Genomic DNA, 15,409 nt, shown 5'->3' on the forward strand with positions numbered 1-15,409 from the left:
TATATAAATAATTTCTAATAAATTTTAAAAATTATATATTTATTATTAGATACGATATCTATTGAGACGTTCATTGGAAAGGGTTAGCACAAGACAGAGGAGTACAACAATATATATGACAGAAGTGGTGGCCACTCAACAACACTGATGATGATTGTCATCATTACATATACAGTACAGTTGTACTAATACATAGACACAGACCTAACATTTGATTCATTATTATTATTATTAAATATATTTTAATGTTATTTTTATTTGTTAAATAAATTTTTAAAAAAAACATTAATTATTGTACAAATTGTCGAATAAAATTTAAAAAAACAACAATATTTCGTTTGAAAGCTTAGTTTATTTGTTTTGTTAAAATTTATTAAAATCAAATCAAATTATTTTAATTGATAGATGGTTGGGAAGGAGTTGAGTCGTATTATATATGAATAATAATAATTACAATATTAATATTTTAAAACAAATGTTAATTACAAGCATTAAAAACACTAAAATATCTATTTGTATGTATTATGTAATATACATGAAGATGTGAAATATGCATTCATTATAAAGCAATTTCAACAAAATGTATGACAAATGTATGACAAAAGGATTGAGGAATCGTATGGTTTGAAAGGAATGATCAAAATGAGACAATTGTGTCGACCAGTCGCTGATCACAATGTCTGACATCGCTTGTCTTGTTTGCCACGAATTAATTGAAGCCATTAGAGTGCGATTATATGTAGTACTCGAAACAATTGAATACTAAATACAAAAAATTAAAAGTTAAATAAATACATAAATTTAATACATTTCACGAACTCATACCTGATTTATTCCCGGCAATGGAACCATTTCTTTCAGAAATATCTTATTATCAATAAAATTGCGGCACAAAACTGATGATTGACTTAACAAAACTGTTGACTATAGGTATGGCCATCAAAAGACATGTGTTTTTATTATATTGAACGACAACTTTGATTTCGGAAACACTTTGACTATGTATTGAAGTAATCATTTTATATGAGTTGATTGCCATCGAAGACAAACAATTGATGAATCTGTGGTCCGCTTCCGAATTGTAAGAATTGAGACATTTTGTTAAGTTTAAGACATTGTTCCCAATTGTGAACATTCCTAGAGTTGGCTACTATGACAAAGTGATGTCCATTTGACACAAATTTTGTTATAATGTTGGTATCGATAGCGTATAGTTTTGTCAACAATTTATAGCCACTGACAGTATTGGTGTAAACATTAATTTCTTGACATCCATTGTTCAGATACTGACCGACAATAAACAGATGTTGTGAACGTGTATTTTGATACGACAGGAGTGGCGGACCAAATGGTATGACAGCATTCAATTCATAGTAAGCCAAACGATAATTTTGTTGATCCAATGCCTGTTGGACTAAACCAATCTGTTTGTCCTCAAACTCGGTTAGTTATTTACAAACTTGTTATTAGAATTAGTAGATTTGTTAAAAATACGACTTCACCCGACCCGACCCGACCCGACCCGACCCACACCATTCAATCAATTGATATCTCTGTTTTCTCAGTTCTCATACTTGAATCCGAACCATTAGATTCATCACTTGACATGTTGTCGTCTAATGGCGATGTCGTGGTGTCTGATATAGACATTCCTTCAGGAGTAGCACTTGTAGTTAAAGACCTAATAAACAATAATATATATATATATATAATATATACCGTTTGTCATAGTCATACCTCAACAATAGATCCATCCAATCACTTGGTAGGTCACCTTTAAGACGGTCACCAAAGTATCTGTAGTATATATATATATATATAATATACATTATATTAGTCATGAAATACTGTATACTATTATAAAATTGTAATAACTTTATAAACTTAATGTCACTCTTGAGATAATCTATTGTTAGATCCATTTGTTTGTAAGCCATTTGTTCAACAAACGACTCATCAGTTTCTTGTTGACTGTTTGATGACATTTTATAACTACTATTTAAATGAAATAAAATATTAAATGAATAATTTATTTAAAAACGTCAACCCTTTTATACTACCTGTCCTTTCGACAGTTAGTAACAGCAATCCTTAACAATGACTTATTGTCTGTAGTTTTCCTATTTTTCTTCACTTTTTTCTCAACCATTAAAGACATTGCGATTAATCTTATGGAAAAATATATTTAGTTATATATATGTGTTTTAAACATGAATTAGGAGTCACCTAATGGTATGACTGTCCTCTTCAATGTAAACTAACACTTAAACAACAACAACAACAACAATAAGTGGACACAAGTGTGTCACGTGACTAGTATTTAACCAATAGATGGCATTCACTAAAACACATACACAGTCTATACAACAGTTAATGTGTCAACAATTGTATCACTCATTCATTCATTCAATCAATACTTAAACATATTATAGTACACGTTGACTAAAATAAAATAATTTAAAATTTTTAATATATAAATAACGTAATATTATTATTACAATGTATTGAACAGTATTTTTATTATTATAGTAATGGACTCACTGTTTATGTATTTGATTGTAACGGCATGTCTGGTCACTGGACTTATAGGCCATCAACACTCACATTCACATCATTCACATGAAGATGAGACAAACGAAAAGCCATCGTTTAAGTATTCACGTCAAGCAAATGTCGACCACGAGGCGACCGCAAAGCCAAACACTGATACACATCACCCGAAAGCCGGCGGCTGTCCGTTCGGTCACAGCCATGAACCGGATCATAGTCACCAAAAAGCTGATCCGTCAACCGTTTGGATGTCTGCAATGGGCTCTACTTTATTGATATCATTAGCTCCTTATGTGATACTATTTTTGATACCATTAGATAACTCACCAGAATATGACTCGTGGCTTAAAGTGTTGTTAAGTTTTGCTTCGGGAGGTCTATTAGGTGATGCTTTTCTTCACCTAATACCTCATGCAATGCCCGCCGGCCATAGTCACGGATCAGCCGATCACTCGCACTCACATTCAGATCATCATTTAGACGGCGAATCTCATAGTCATGATATGTCAGTAGGTCTTTGGGTTTTGGCCGGTATTATTGTCTTCTTAATGGTCGAAAAGTTTGTACGAATTGTCAATAAAGGTCGCGGCGGACACAGTCATAGCCATGGATCACATTCGAGTGAGAAGAAGACGAAGAAAAGTGATGAAAGCAATTCAGAGACTGAAATAGAGTCAGATAGCAATGGGAAAGACATTACCGGCGATGAACTCAAGTCTAAACATAAATTAAAAACAACTGAATCAGGTATTCATTAATAATAATAATATAATTAATAAATTAATGTTTACATTGATTTGTTTTATTGTCATTTTAGGTGAAATAAAAGTCTCCGCTTATCTCAATTTGGCCGCCGATTTCACCCATAATTTGACCGATGGTTTAGCGATCGGCGCCTCATATTTGGCCGGTCAGAGCATCGGTATTATCACTACAATCACGATTTTATTGCACGAAGTTCCGCATGAAATCGGGGATTTCGCTATATTAATACAGTCGGGCTGTAGTCGCCGTAAAGCGATGTCTATGCAACTGATCACAGCTGTGGGTGCTCTGACCGGCACAGGTATCAGTTTGTTTGCCGAAGGTATGGGTGATGCGGCCTCGTCCTGGATCTTACCATTTACTGCCGGCGGCTTCATATATATAGCCACCGTTTCGGTAATACCAGAACTCTTGGAGAAGACAAGTCTCGTCCAATCAATTAAAGAGGTTTTGGCATTACTTGTCGGCGTATTTATGATGGTATTGATCGCTAAATTTGAGTGAAATTATTATTATTCATACGAATTGTTAAATAATTAATTGATTGATTGATTAAATAAATTGAAATAAATTTGTATTTTTTTGAAAATAAAAAATAACTATTGATTTAAAACTATTATTAATTATTTATATTATTATTTTAAAAAAAAATATTTGCTTACTTTTATAATTATAATTATTGTAAATCATTTTTATAACCAAGGTATTATTATTATTAATAAACTATTTTTTTTATCCATGAACTTGGTAAATTATTTTTTATTTTGTATATTAAAAAAAACTTTTTTAAAAATTATATATTTATTAACTTGGTTAATTATTTTTTTATATATATTAAAAACTATTTTTTTAAAATTATTTTTTTTGTATATATTTTTTTAAACTGCTTGCCATTTAAACAATGAAATACTAATAAATAATAAAAAAAAATATCTAATATTTTACTGTATATTGTGTTCTATTGAAATACAGTACAGTATATATCTATGCATTAATATTGAGTCATTATTTAATATTATTGACTAAGAGGTCAAGTATTAATGACTCAATATTTGCAGCAATTTATACTATAAATACTGCAATAGTAGACATATATCACGTGATTATATACTGTACACTACAGTACAGTATATGGACTACACATTAGATTGCATTACATTTGTGTAATATATTTATTATTATAATTGATTTATATATCATATGATATCAATTTTAATCCTATTTACATAAAAATTTTTTTAAATAGTATTAAACAAATAATAATAATTAAATGCTAGAAAACTATTTCTAATAGTATAGATGTGTCGTTTGATTGCTATAATAAATTCACTTTAAATTAGTCCAATACTTATGACTTAACAAACAGTTTAGAAATATCTATAAGATATGTATTATAAATAAATGTATAGTAATTGTTAATACAATTCAATATAAATATTGCTTTTATACAATAAAAGGAAATAATTAAAAACAATTAGCATATAATATCAATAGTAATAATATGAAAATATAGTATTATTTATACTAATAGTTATTATCAGAGTATTATTGCACCGGATTTGACACAAATAAAAAAATATAAATATATTTCAGAAAAACTTTCTTAACTTTGATAACTTTTTTTATATACATAGAAAATTTTATACAATAATTATTAATATTATGATATTTTTTATTAATTATTGACAGTATAGGTTATAATTTATTTATTGTTAACATTATATAATTTTTAAAAAGTATTCAAAAAATTATATAAAAATTATATTTTATTAATATTAAAAAATATTAATTATTTTTTAAAAAATATTAATTATTTTTTAAAAAATATTAATTATTTTTTAAAAAATATATATATTTATATATTCATCTATCTATCATATATTTATTAATCTATTATCTATTTTACTACACATTCTCATCATTATAAATAATAATGATAACAAAAATGTCTAATTTTTGGTTACATTTTATAAAAAATATATATATATGAAAATATCTCATCAAAAAAAAACTATATTTAGTTTACATATAAATATTTAAAAAAAATTGGGATGAACTACCTCTACCTCATAAAGTAATTTTAGATATAAATGCATATTCAAGTCTATAAAATATTTTAAAATTTATTTTAATATAAATTTTATGATTAGTTAATTAAAATTATGCATTTAAATATTACATAACTTATACTAAATATAGATATATCTGTATAATAATTATCAATATAATTTTGTTGTTGTTGATAATACAGTATAAGCCAATAATTTTATTTATTATAAACTGTATTTTGGATTTAAATATTTGTTTCAAAAGTTATTTTTATAATTTAAATGTAATGTTCAAAAATAATAATAAGCGGCTATTTTTTGAAGTGACTGTAAGTTTATTTTATAATAATTTTGTGGGAAAACAGTAAACCAATTGATATAAAATTTTATTATTAAAAAAAACTATTTCATTGTTTTTATATTGAAAAATATTTTTCTCAAATAATTTTTTGGTCTATAATTTTAGTTGTTTGTAATGTAATCTTTATTTTACAATTTTTTTATTCATATTTATTTGATATAATCTTATTGAAGAGAGAGAGAGAGAGAGAGAGAGAGAGAGATTAATTACATTAATATAATTATAATGTATTATTAAATAACTTTATTTTGTGTATCAATACATATTAAACAATATTTGTTCGCTAAATTGATTTGATTAATAATTTGATTAAAAATAAAATTTTAAATTCAATGTATTTACACATTTTGTTTATTAAAAACTTTTTTTTGACACACTTTAGTTTTTGTAACTTATTAATAATTATTAGACATACAGTATATTAAATCTATAATTTTTATTAAAATTTTTATTATTATGACATAAAAAGTTAAGACAGTGTTAAAACATAAAATATATGCTTAAATTAATTTTTAATTTATAACTTTTAAAAACAACTTTACATTAATATTAAGACAATTTTTCTGTAACTTTTGTCATAAAAATCACATTTTATTTATTATTTTATATCTTATTATTATTTGGTTTTATGTTTAAAATATAATTACTTTTCACGTTTAAATTGTTGTTAAAAATGTTTATTACTTATTTTATTTAGTTTCATATTATTTACACATAAAATGTTAAAAAGTTTTGAAAAATGTTTTATTTTTATTTTGAAAATATTGTGAATTATTTTGTTTGTATGAAAACATATATCATATGTCATATATTTTTTAAATACAAATCTATGGTTTGTTTGCCCAAAAGTTTTTTTTTCTATTATTTGTCCTAAATGTCTAAAAAAAATTTTAGGTTTTTTTTTAATTTTAAGGTATACTAATAAATTTATAATAGTAATAATAATAATAAATTTTATATACTGTACATATATGTAATTATTATATTATTATTAATAATAAATAACTATTGAATTAAATAATAATATAAATTGTCTAATAATAATCATCAGAATAATTGCTGGAAAGTAGCCAAAGGAATGATAGATTCTGGATGTGATGGATGTGACGGTTGGTTATTATACTCGAGACTACTGCCGGTGTGACTATGATTATCATTTGGCGACAGTGTCGGTGACGGAGACGAGAACGGACGGGTCGAGCCATTGGGACTACCGATGCCCGTCGATGGCGTCGACGGATGGATTAACAGAGACTGATTGCCACCTAAATTGATGTCCTGACCGTCCGGTAGCTTAAGATTATTGCGCCTCCACTTTGCTCTGGCATTTTGAAACCAAACCTATAAATATAAATATATATATATATATTTAAATGTATTGTCAATTGAAAAATATATTAAATTATAATATTAAGTAATTATTGGATTTGTAAAAATATTTTTTAAAACTTATTTTTATTTAATAAAAATAATATAATATATTTAATTGAATTTTTGGTTTTAGCAAAACTTTGTTTTGTAAACACTTCAAAAAACTTAGATATTTTTAAATTTGATATAATCTAATAAAACATAATATAGTATTATAAAATAGTAGTTTATTTAATTATATAAGATATATAAATAAAAAAAATATAATATAATATAAATAAATTGAAAATTTATGATATTGTGATACAAGTTTTGTTAACATCAATATCACTACCAAAATATTTATATATAAGAAAAAGATTGTAGAAAAATAAAGTTTTAATTTAATTAATCATTTAATTCAAGTTTTGTATATACAATGTACTGTATATACTGTTATAGAAACATATAATTTGTGTCTCTTTTTTTCATTACTCGTTTTTTTGCGATAAAGAAAATCAATTCAAATAAATAAATATATATTTAAAGTTTGTTTTGGGGGGTAAACCTTATTTAATAAAATGTTTTTATCACATAACAAATGAATAATTACATATAAGTGTAAACATTAGACACAAAATTAATTTTGTGTTTTATATTTATCCCATAAGTGTTGTCATCTCTTTAATACAAATCTGATGCTATATTTCTCACAATCAGTTTTAGCACAAAAATGTTGTATCATTTATAAATGACTTTCCCTTAGCGTGAGGGCTCAGATAGATATAACTATTTATTTAATAATTTTTATTGCATATTATATAATCCAAATGTGTGTGTGTGTGTGTGTGAGAGAGAGAGAGAGAGAGAGAGAGAGAGAGAGAGAGAGAGACTAAATATTTTAATTTTTATCAAAAATAAATACCGAAAAAAGACATCTCTTTACTTAAGATTAATGTTTAATCATTGAAAACATATAAATTATTTTTTTGAGGTAAAACTTTCAGCACACAAACACATAGAAAAGTACCCCAAAAAATAAAACTTAATTTATACCTAAATGATATCTATCTCTTACACTAAATGAATTAATTTTTGTTGGAAAAAGTCAAAAACTATTTGATAAAAAATTGTATTTATTTATTAGGACTTTACATTACATTAGATTACATTACATTATATTTAACATTAGTATTAGTACAGTATTAACATGTAGTAGTAGTAGTAGTACAGTATGTAAGGCATGACATATCTACAGTATAAGTAATACTTATTAATAGTGTATTGATTAATAATTTTTTATACTCTATTAAATAGTTGTTATAATAGTTGCTAAAAAAAGTCATATAGTTGTTAAAATAGTTATTTAAACTGTATTAAATAGTTGTATATAGTTGCCAAAAAAGCCAAATAGTTATTGAAATAGTTATTTATTTTCTTATAAATATTTCAACTTATATATAATTCACTTGTTTTCAGCATATTTACAAAAATGGTTTATATAAATAAACTAATTATTTCTATTGTTAAAAAAGTAATATGAGTTAATAATAGATTACAGATTTTATATAATTTATATAACTATTACTTTTTGTTTTTACATATATTTGTGCAATATTTTACAATTTAATGCTTATATTTTTCAAAATCAATGAAATAATTATTTATAAGTTTTTATAGTTGCTAACTTAACAAATAGTTATTTATAGTTATAATAAAATTTCGGAAATAGCGTCCACTGGTCAACTTCGGTGGACATACTAAGTACCAGTTATAAGCGTTGAACCGACAAAATAATTTTTTTAGTTGGAAATCAAGACACTACTTATTAAGTATACTGTTTTATATGATATATTTATTTAGTCAAATAATAGTTGTTTTCAAACTTATAATTTAAGTCAAACTCTTAAATGTATAAAACAAAAAACTGATGAAAATAAAAAAATAAAATAAAGTGTGTATTATAAGTGATAAGCAAAATGCTGGTTGAAATTACACTCTTTTAACTAATCGGAAACAATTTAATGCTATATTTAACATTGAAATCAATGCCTGACATAAATATAGAGATTTTTGTTTGACCTAACAATAGGTCTAATTTTGTGTTTCACTATATATTTTTTTACTGATAAGCCCTCTACTAAAACAGTGCAACAGTACTACAAACTTCAATACAGTAAACCAACAAAAAAAACACAAAATATCATATATTATGAAAAACCAATGCTATTATAAAATGTAAGTTATTTTGTGTCTATTGATAGGGCTGTAAAACATTGCCCATTAAAAACTATAACTATTATTATTATCAATGACTGACAGCTACACTCATAATACTGTACATACAGTTTACATTCAAACACAAAACATTTGACTTAAAAATAAGTGCAATAAAAGTAAAGTCAAGTGAATTTCAAACTGTTTTATATGTTTGTGACGACTAGTGTGTAATGATAGGAGTGGGCACACGGGAGGGGGGAGTATAGGGAATGGGGTCTCAAAAGTAATGTGTGAGTGAGTATACACAGTGAGTGAGTGTGTGTTACTATATGCTTATGTATGTAATGTAATGTATTATTGTATGACTCAAACCTGGAGAACCCTCTTTGAAAGGCCGGTCTTCTGTGCCAATTGTTTAAGATCTTTGGCGTCAGGATTTTGATTGATAGAGAAGTATGACTTCATTGTCCTCAACTGGTGGTGTTTGAATGACGTACGCATACGTTTGGTCCTCTGGCCCGAGGCGTGACCCGACAACACCAGAGATGTACTGGTTATCGACGACTGGCCATCGCTCAGACAGCCGGTATCGATACTAGAGCTCAGATTTGACACCACATTGCCGTCCATTGTATTGCCTATTGTTTGATGTTTTTAAAAGAAAACTTTTTGTCAGTTAAAAGAGTCGATTCATTGGATTTGCAAAATAAAAGCAATGAAATGTCAATAAGTTTTTTTTGAGGCACTCTTTGATAGATTACACTAAATGTCTATTTTTATCTCATTTATAGACTCATACCTAATGTAGGACTTCGCGAGCTAGGAGTGGACGCCACTCCCGGTGAGTGAGTGTCGTGCAGTGGTGTCCCATCAGTTCCCTTACGTTTACGCGGTCGTCCTTTGCGAACGCCGCCGGTAGCAGTGCCTCCCGTAGAGCCAACCGGAGCGGTGCCGCCGCCGCCACTGTTAGCTGAATATATGGAGCCATAGGCTGGCATTATTGGCGTACCAGTTGTCCTCTCCTGTGCCGACGGATGGATGGCATTCTCCGATGACAATAGAAAGTGACCGCAGGTAAGCATCTCGTAATGGGTGCGACAGTAGACTAGATTATCTTTTAGGCCGAAATAATCTCCCTGTGCCAGTGTAGTATTGCACCAAGCACATGTAAAACACTGCATGTGATAGATATTGTCGCGTACTTTCATGACTAGTTCCGAGGCATAGATTCCTTGTCCACAACGGCTGCACCGCTTCATTGCAAAGATCCTGTCAATTGTATTGCAAAAGGCATTAACAGTCAGTCAGAGAGAGTCAGTAAGTCTGGACTTTTGGTTGAAAGAGAGGCATATTTTTGTGGCTCAAGTATTGCATGTATTTTTTCTGATGGTTTTTAACTAATATCGTGTTTTGCGTGTATTTATCACTACAAACAATCCCCAGACTTTTGAGGTTTTGTTTTACATATCATATACAACACAAATCTCAAACTATGCCTGAATTTTGTCGTTGCCTTATAATTATGTTTGACTTGTGTTTGACTAGTGTTTGATTAGTTGTTTGTTTTGTGTAAAAAATGTTTTCTCTTTCTTTCTAAACTTTTCAATGAATTTTACATTTTAACAAACAATAAAAATTCAGTAGATATTTGTAGTAAAATGTTTAGACTTAAATGAAAAATAAACTGCAATTCAATAGACATAAACGCAATATTATATAGATATAATATAAAGTATTTTGTATATATTATATACATATATATCTAATATTATTTATATGTTTATGTCATACATTCTTAGCACTCGTATTACAGTCCTTCTTAGGCTTTCAATGAAAAGACACACAAAAAATAATGGTTTTGTATTTTATTTATTTTTTTCTAATAGTTATGCACTTTATATTATTTGACAAAACATTTTTTAGTTTCAATACTATGTCAATCTCTCTCTTTTTTTCTCTCTCTTTTTTTTCTCTCTCTCTCTCCCTCCACTTACTCAATAAATACAGTATAAGTTATATAAATATTAGTTTATTTTAACTTTTTTTCAAATAATGTTTAGTTTTTTGATGATATTTATTATATCAAAAATAAAAAACAAATAAATGTATTGATTATTAAACTGCAAATATAATTGGGAATATTTAAAAATAACAATTGCAATCAGATTTTATTTACTTTTTTAATAATAATAATAATTATTATTAAATGGATTTTTAGATTAAGTTTAGAAAAATAATTGAATTAATACATAAGTTATATAAATAAATTTTAGTTAAGTCTCCAATAATTATTTTTTGTTGAAAAAAGTATTAAATTAAGTTTAGTATCAAAACCACTAATTTTTAGTTTAGTTAAAACAAAAAAAAATAGATTTTTAATTTTATTATTTTTAATGGAATTAAGATTAATATTTTTTGCGTTAATTTTTCTCGTAAAATAAAATAAAATTAAAAATCTCACTTTATTATAAAGTTTTGTTTTAAAAAACAATTTATTTTTGTTTTTGTTTTGATTTTTAATTTGATTAGTAGTATTGATAATTATATTGAAATAAAGCAAAATTTTATAAAATAAATTAGCTTTATATTTCTCTACTATTTATAAAAAGAAAAGTTTTATTTTGTGATAAAAACAATTTGATACCAGATTTTAATAAATTTTTTTTATAAAACTTTTAATTTATAGCATAAAATATTGACTTATTTTTATTATTATTAGAATTATTGTTATCTAATAATTATTATTATAACTGTTGTCTTAAGTAATTGTGTTTTTTGTTTAATGTATTTATTTATACCAAAATAATATACAGTATATAAATATATTACAAATTCAATAATTTACTGTTAATACTACTGTATTTCAGATATAATTTATATTTAAATATAAAATCTGATAACTATCTAAATAAAAAAGATTGACCTCAATCATCAACTTTAATGAAATTATATATCAATACATAAATTTTTGTCACATGAATTATTATTATATGTTTGATTTTAATTTTTTATTGTTTTTTTTGTCATAATTTTCCAATGATTTACTCTATATTATACATACAGTATAATCTGAAATTTAATTATACAAAACTGTATTGGTTTAAAACATTTTTTTTATTGTAATGTTCAACTATATAGTGCTAATGTATGTTTAATTAATAATAAAATTTTTAAATATATTTATCTAGAAATATAGTATTTACAGATATTGTTAAGCATTAAAACTTAATAATAATATAATAGTAATAATAATAAAATAAGTAGTAATCTCTTTAGTAGTAGAAAACCCCTTTTCATTCATTTAAGTAAAAAAATGTTTTCTGATATTTTGCTCAAAGCTATGTTAATAATAATAATAATAATTGTCAAAATTTATTACTAAATAACTATACAATTGGCTGCAAAAGGAAAATCAGTGACAAAATACAAACATTTCTCAAAAAATATAAAAAATTTCTAATTCAGTTGTTTTCAGAAAAGTTAAGTCAAATAATAAGTCATATTATATATATATATATAAGTTAAGACTTAAATGTTTTTAATTCATTGACAAACTTGTTATTGAAAAATAGTATAACATATCTGTATAATAAAAATAATGTATATTATTATCTAATTTCTTGACACAGGATTACACTATTGTGTGCCTCACGATTGCAATGACAGAACCAATTGATTTCAATTGAATGCTAATCTCTTTATAATACATGTGACAAAACTTTGTTTTGTAAAGTTTAGTAAAATAAAACAAAAAAAAAATCACAATTTTTTATGGTAGAGATGACAAATATTTAGTTTCCTAATAAATTATAATACTAAATACATTTAAGTGATTAAAGGTAGAGAGAGAGAGAGAGAGCACCGGTATGTTTGCAAAGCATTGGTACTGTAATATCGTCATAGCTGTATCAGTCATAAAAACTAAAGTAAACTGTTTCACCTGTTTTTTTGACGACAATTTTATTATTGCTTTTGAATTAGCATTTATTTTGTTATTATTAATAATATTATTAAGACAATCGCTAAACTAATAATCAGATTGTATTCAATATTAGTGCCAAATATTATATACCAAAAAAAATAGTGAGACATCTGTTGCTTTATTGTTATTTTTGTTTGAATTTTTAAATATTATAAAATAAAATCTTTTATTTTTTTTTATTTGTTACAAATATTAGTTTAAAGTTTTTCTTATCGATAAAAATCAAATATTGAATAACTGAAATTTAAATTAATAAAACAAACAAAAATGTTTGGTATTCAACAATCAAATAACACGACATTTGTATAGATACTGTATTATACTATATGTTTTCATTTATGAATTAAATTCAACGATAATATTTGTTTTAATTTTTGTTTTTGATAGATATGCCTACAACTGTGATGTATGTATAGGTAAAACAATCATCAGATTAGTTGATATAAAGTCTGTGACAGAAGGGTGCGAACTGGTTTTTGCTTAATATCTCTATAACTAATTGAGCTAGATCAATAAAAATTTTATGAGAAACATGGAATCCTGGGACGTATAACTTAGTATAGTTAGTTTTTATAGATTTAAGCTTATGTAGCTAAGCACCGGTAGGTGCCATATCTCTAAAACTATAATAAATATCTAAATTCTGATAATGTGAATTTAAACTAGGTGAAAATTCATAAGACACGTGTTTCGGTAATTTTTTTAAAAATTAATAAATTTTAAACAAAAAGCAAAAAAATGTAAAATTTGCGATATTTTGATATTTTCTAGAAAAAAAGTGTCAAGGTATTTTGATATGAAATTAATCTATTATTATTTGTTATTTTATTAGGAATAATTAATCTATTTACAATTTTTAATTATCATGCTTAGTTTTTGAGATATTATAGATAAACCTTTTTACCATTATATAAATTTAGTAACAAATATAATTAATAAAATTTTATAAGAAAAAATTATATAATGGTAAAAATGTTTATCTATAATATCTCAAAAACTAAGCATGATAATTAAAAATTGTAAATAGAATAATTATTCCTAATAAAATAACAAATAATAATAGATTAATTTCATATCAAAATACCTTGACACTTTTTTTTCTAGAAAATATCAAAATATCACAAATTTTACATTTTTTTGTTTTTTGTTTAAAATTTATTAATTTTTTAAAAAAATACTGAAACACGTGTCTAATGAATTTTTACCTAGTTTAAATTCACATTATCAGAATTTAGATATTTATTATAGTTTTAGAGATATGGCACCTACCGGTGCTTAGCTACATAAGCTTAAATCTATAAAAACTAACTATACTAAGTTATACGTCCCAGGATTCCATGTTTCTCATAAAATTTTTATTGATCTAGCTCAATTAGTTATAGAGATATTAAGCAAAAACCAGTTCGCACCCTTCTGTCACAGACTTTATATATATATATATATACCTATAATAATCTTCTTTACAATAGATGTGTCCCTCACGTGAAAAGCAGGTGAGCTCTGAGTCCAATGCGATCTTGCATTGGGAACACTTGAGACAATGGATATGCCACTGACGGTCTACGGCCGACAGGTAATACCTGTCTAGTATGGCTGTACCACAGCCGGCGCACTCGTTTCTGGTCGCACTGACTGTGACACTACAGTCTGGCTTATGTTCGCCGCCGTTTGGTCCCGAAGAGATGGCCGGCATTATCATCACAGCATATGATGGGCGTCAAGTGCACCGGTAGGTCACACTTATACACACACAGACACAGAATAACAAATAATTATTAATTATTGATGTTTTATATTATTAACAATCTATTAGTAGACACCTCCTACTAATTTGTTGATGATTTATGTTTCATTATTGTTGATAGAATTGATTGTTGTCATCAAATTATCAATTTATTTAACACACAATATTATAAAAGTTTTTTCTATTTATTATATACAACACAAAAATATAAATCAATAATTATTTATGTTGTTTGACATAATTATTTTTAAAAAAAGGGTTTTTCGTAATTAGAGAGTATTATAGTTATATTTATATATATTTTTAAACAAATACTTTATTGATTTTTATGCAATTAATGAAAAGTCAACTGAATATAAACTAATATTCTGTGTTAAGCTCTTAAAACA

At 25.6% G+C, this 15,409-nt stretch overlaps 4 protein-coding genes across 5 annotated transcripts in view; 1 reads left to right on the forward strand and 3 right to left on the reverse strand.

Annotated features, from left to right (window-relative positions):
- Positions 1-11,276, reverse strand: part of LOC128956278 (40S ribosomal protein S3-A-like) — a 195,722-nt gene extending 184,446 nt beyond the window's left edge. Inside the window, exon 1 of the mRNA XM_054301972.1 lies at positions 11,273-11,276. The gene's annotated coding sequence lies outside the window, so the exon portion shown is untranslated. The remainder of the gene's footprint in view (positions 1-11,272) is intronic.
- LOC128956282 (uncharacterized) lies at positions 341-2,608 on the reverse strand. 2 transcript variants are annotated; one of them, XM_054301978.1, is made up of 7 exons: positions 2,542-2,608; positions 2,227-2,442; positions 2,061-2,168; positions 1,876-1,992; positions 1,738-1,797; positions 826-1,681; positions 341-762 (listed from the first exon to the last, which is right to left on the reverse strand). In XM_054301978.1, exons 3-6 carry the CDS (start codon positions 2,156-2,158, stop codon positions 1,537-1,539), a joined length of 420 nt encoding a protein of 139 aa, XP_054157953.1. In that variant the 5' UTR covers positions 2,159-2,168; positions 2,227-2,442; positions 2,542-2,608; the 3' UTR covers positions 341-762; positions 826-1,536. The 2 variants fall into 2 exon arrangements, with proteins under 2 accessions (XP_054157953.1, XP_054157952.1); XM_054301977.1 differs by having other exon boundaries at positions 1,876-1,995.
- Positions 2,483-3,858, forward strand: LOC128956273 (protein catecholamines up-like). Its single transcript, XM_054301966.1, has 2 exons — positions 2,483-3,297; positions 3,368-3,858. The coding sequence occupies exons 1-2, from the start codon at positions 2,532-2,534 to the stop codon at positions 3,817-3,819; spliced, it is 1,218 nt and encodes a 405-aa protein (XP_054157941.1). The 5' UTR covers positions 2,483-2,531; the 3' UTR covers positions 3,820-3,858.
- LOC128956277 (LIM/homeobox protein Lhx2-like) lies at positions 9,556-15,064 on the reverse strand. The gene is made up of 3 exons (XM_054301971.1): positions 14,722-15,064; positions 10,094-10,563; positions 9,556-9,932 (listed from the first exon to the last, which is right to left on the reverse strand). Exons 1-3 carry the CDS (start codon positions 14,973-14,975, stop codon positions 9,661-9,663), a joined length of 996 nt encoding a protein of 331 aa, XP_054157946.1. The 5' UTR covers positions 14,976-15,064; the 3' UTR covers positions 9,556-9,660.
- Between the last annotated feature and the right edge of the window lie 345 nt (positions 15,065-15,409).

This window comes from Oppia nitens, unplaced genomic scaffold, assembly GCF_028296485.1.
Source record: "Oppia nitens isolate AA-2021 unplaced genomic scaffold, nextdenovo-longstitch-racon4-pilon3 scaffold2_pilon_pilon_pilon, whole genome shotgun sequence".
Classification (NCBI taxonomy): Eukaryota; Metazoa; Arthropoda; class Arachnida; order Sarcoptiformes; family Oppiidae; genus Oppia; species Oppia nitens.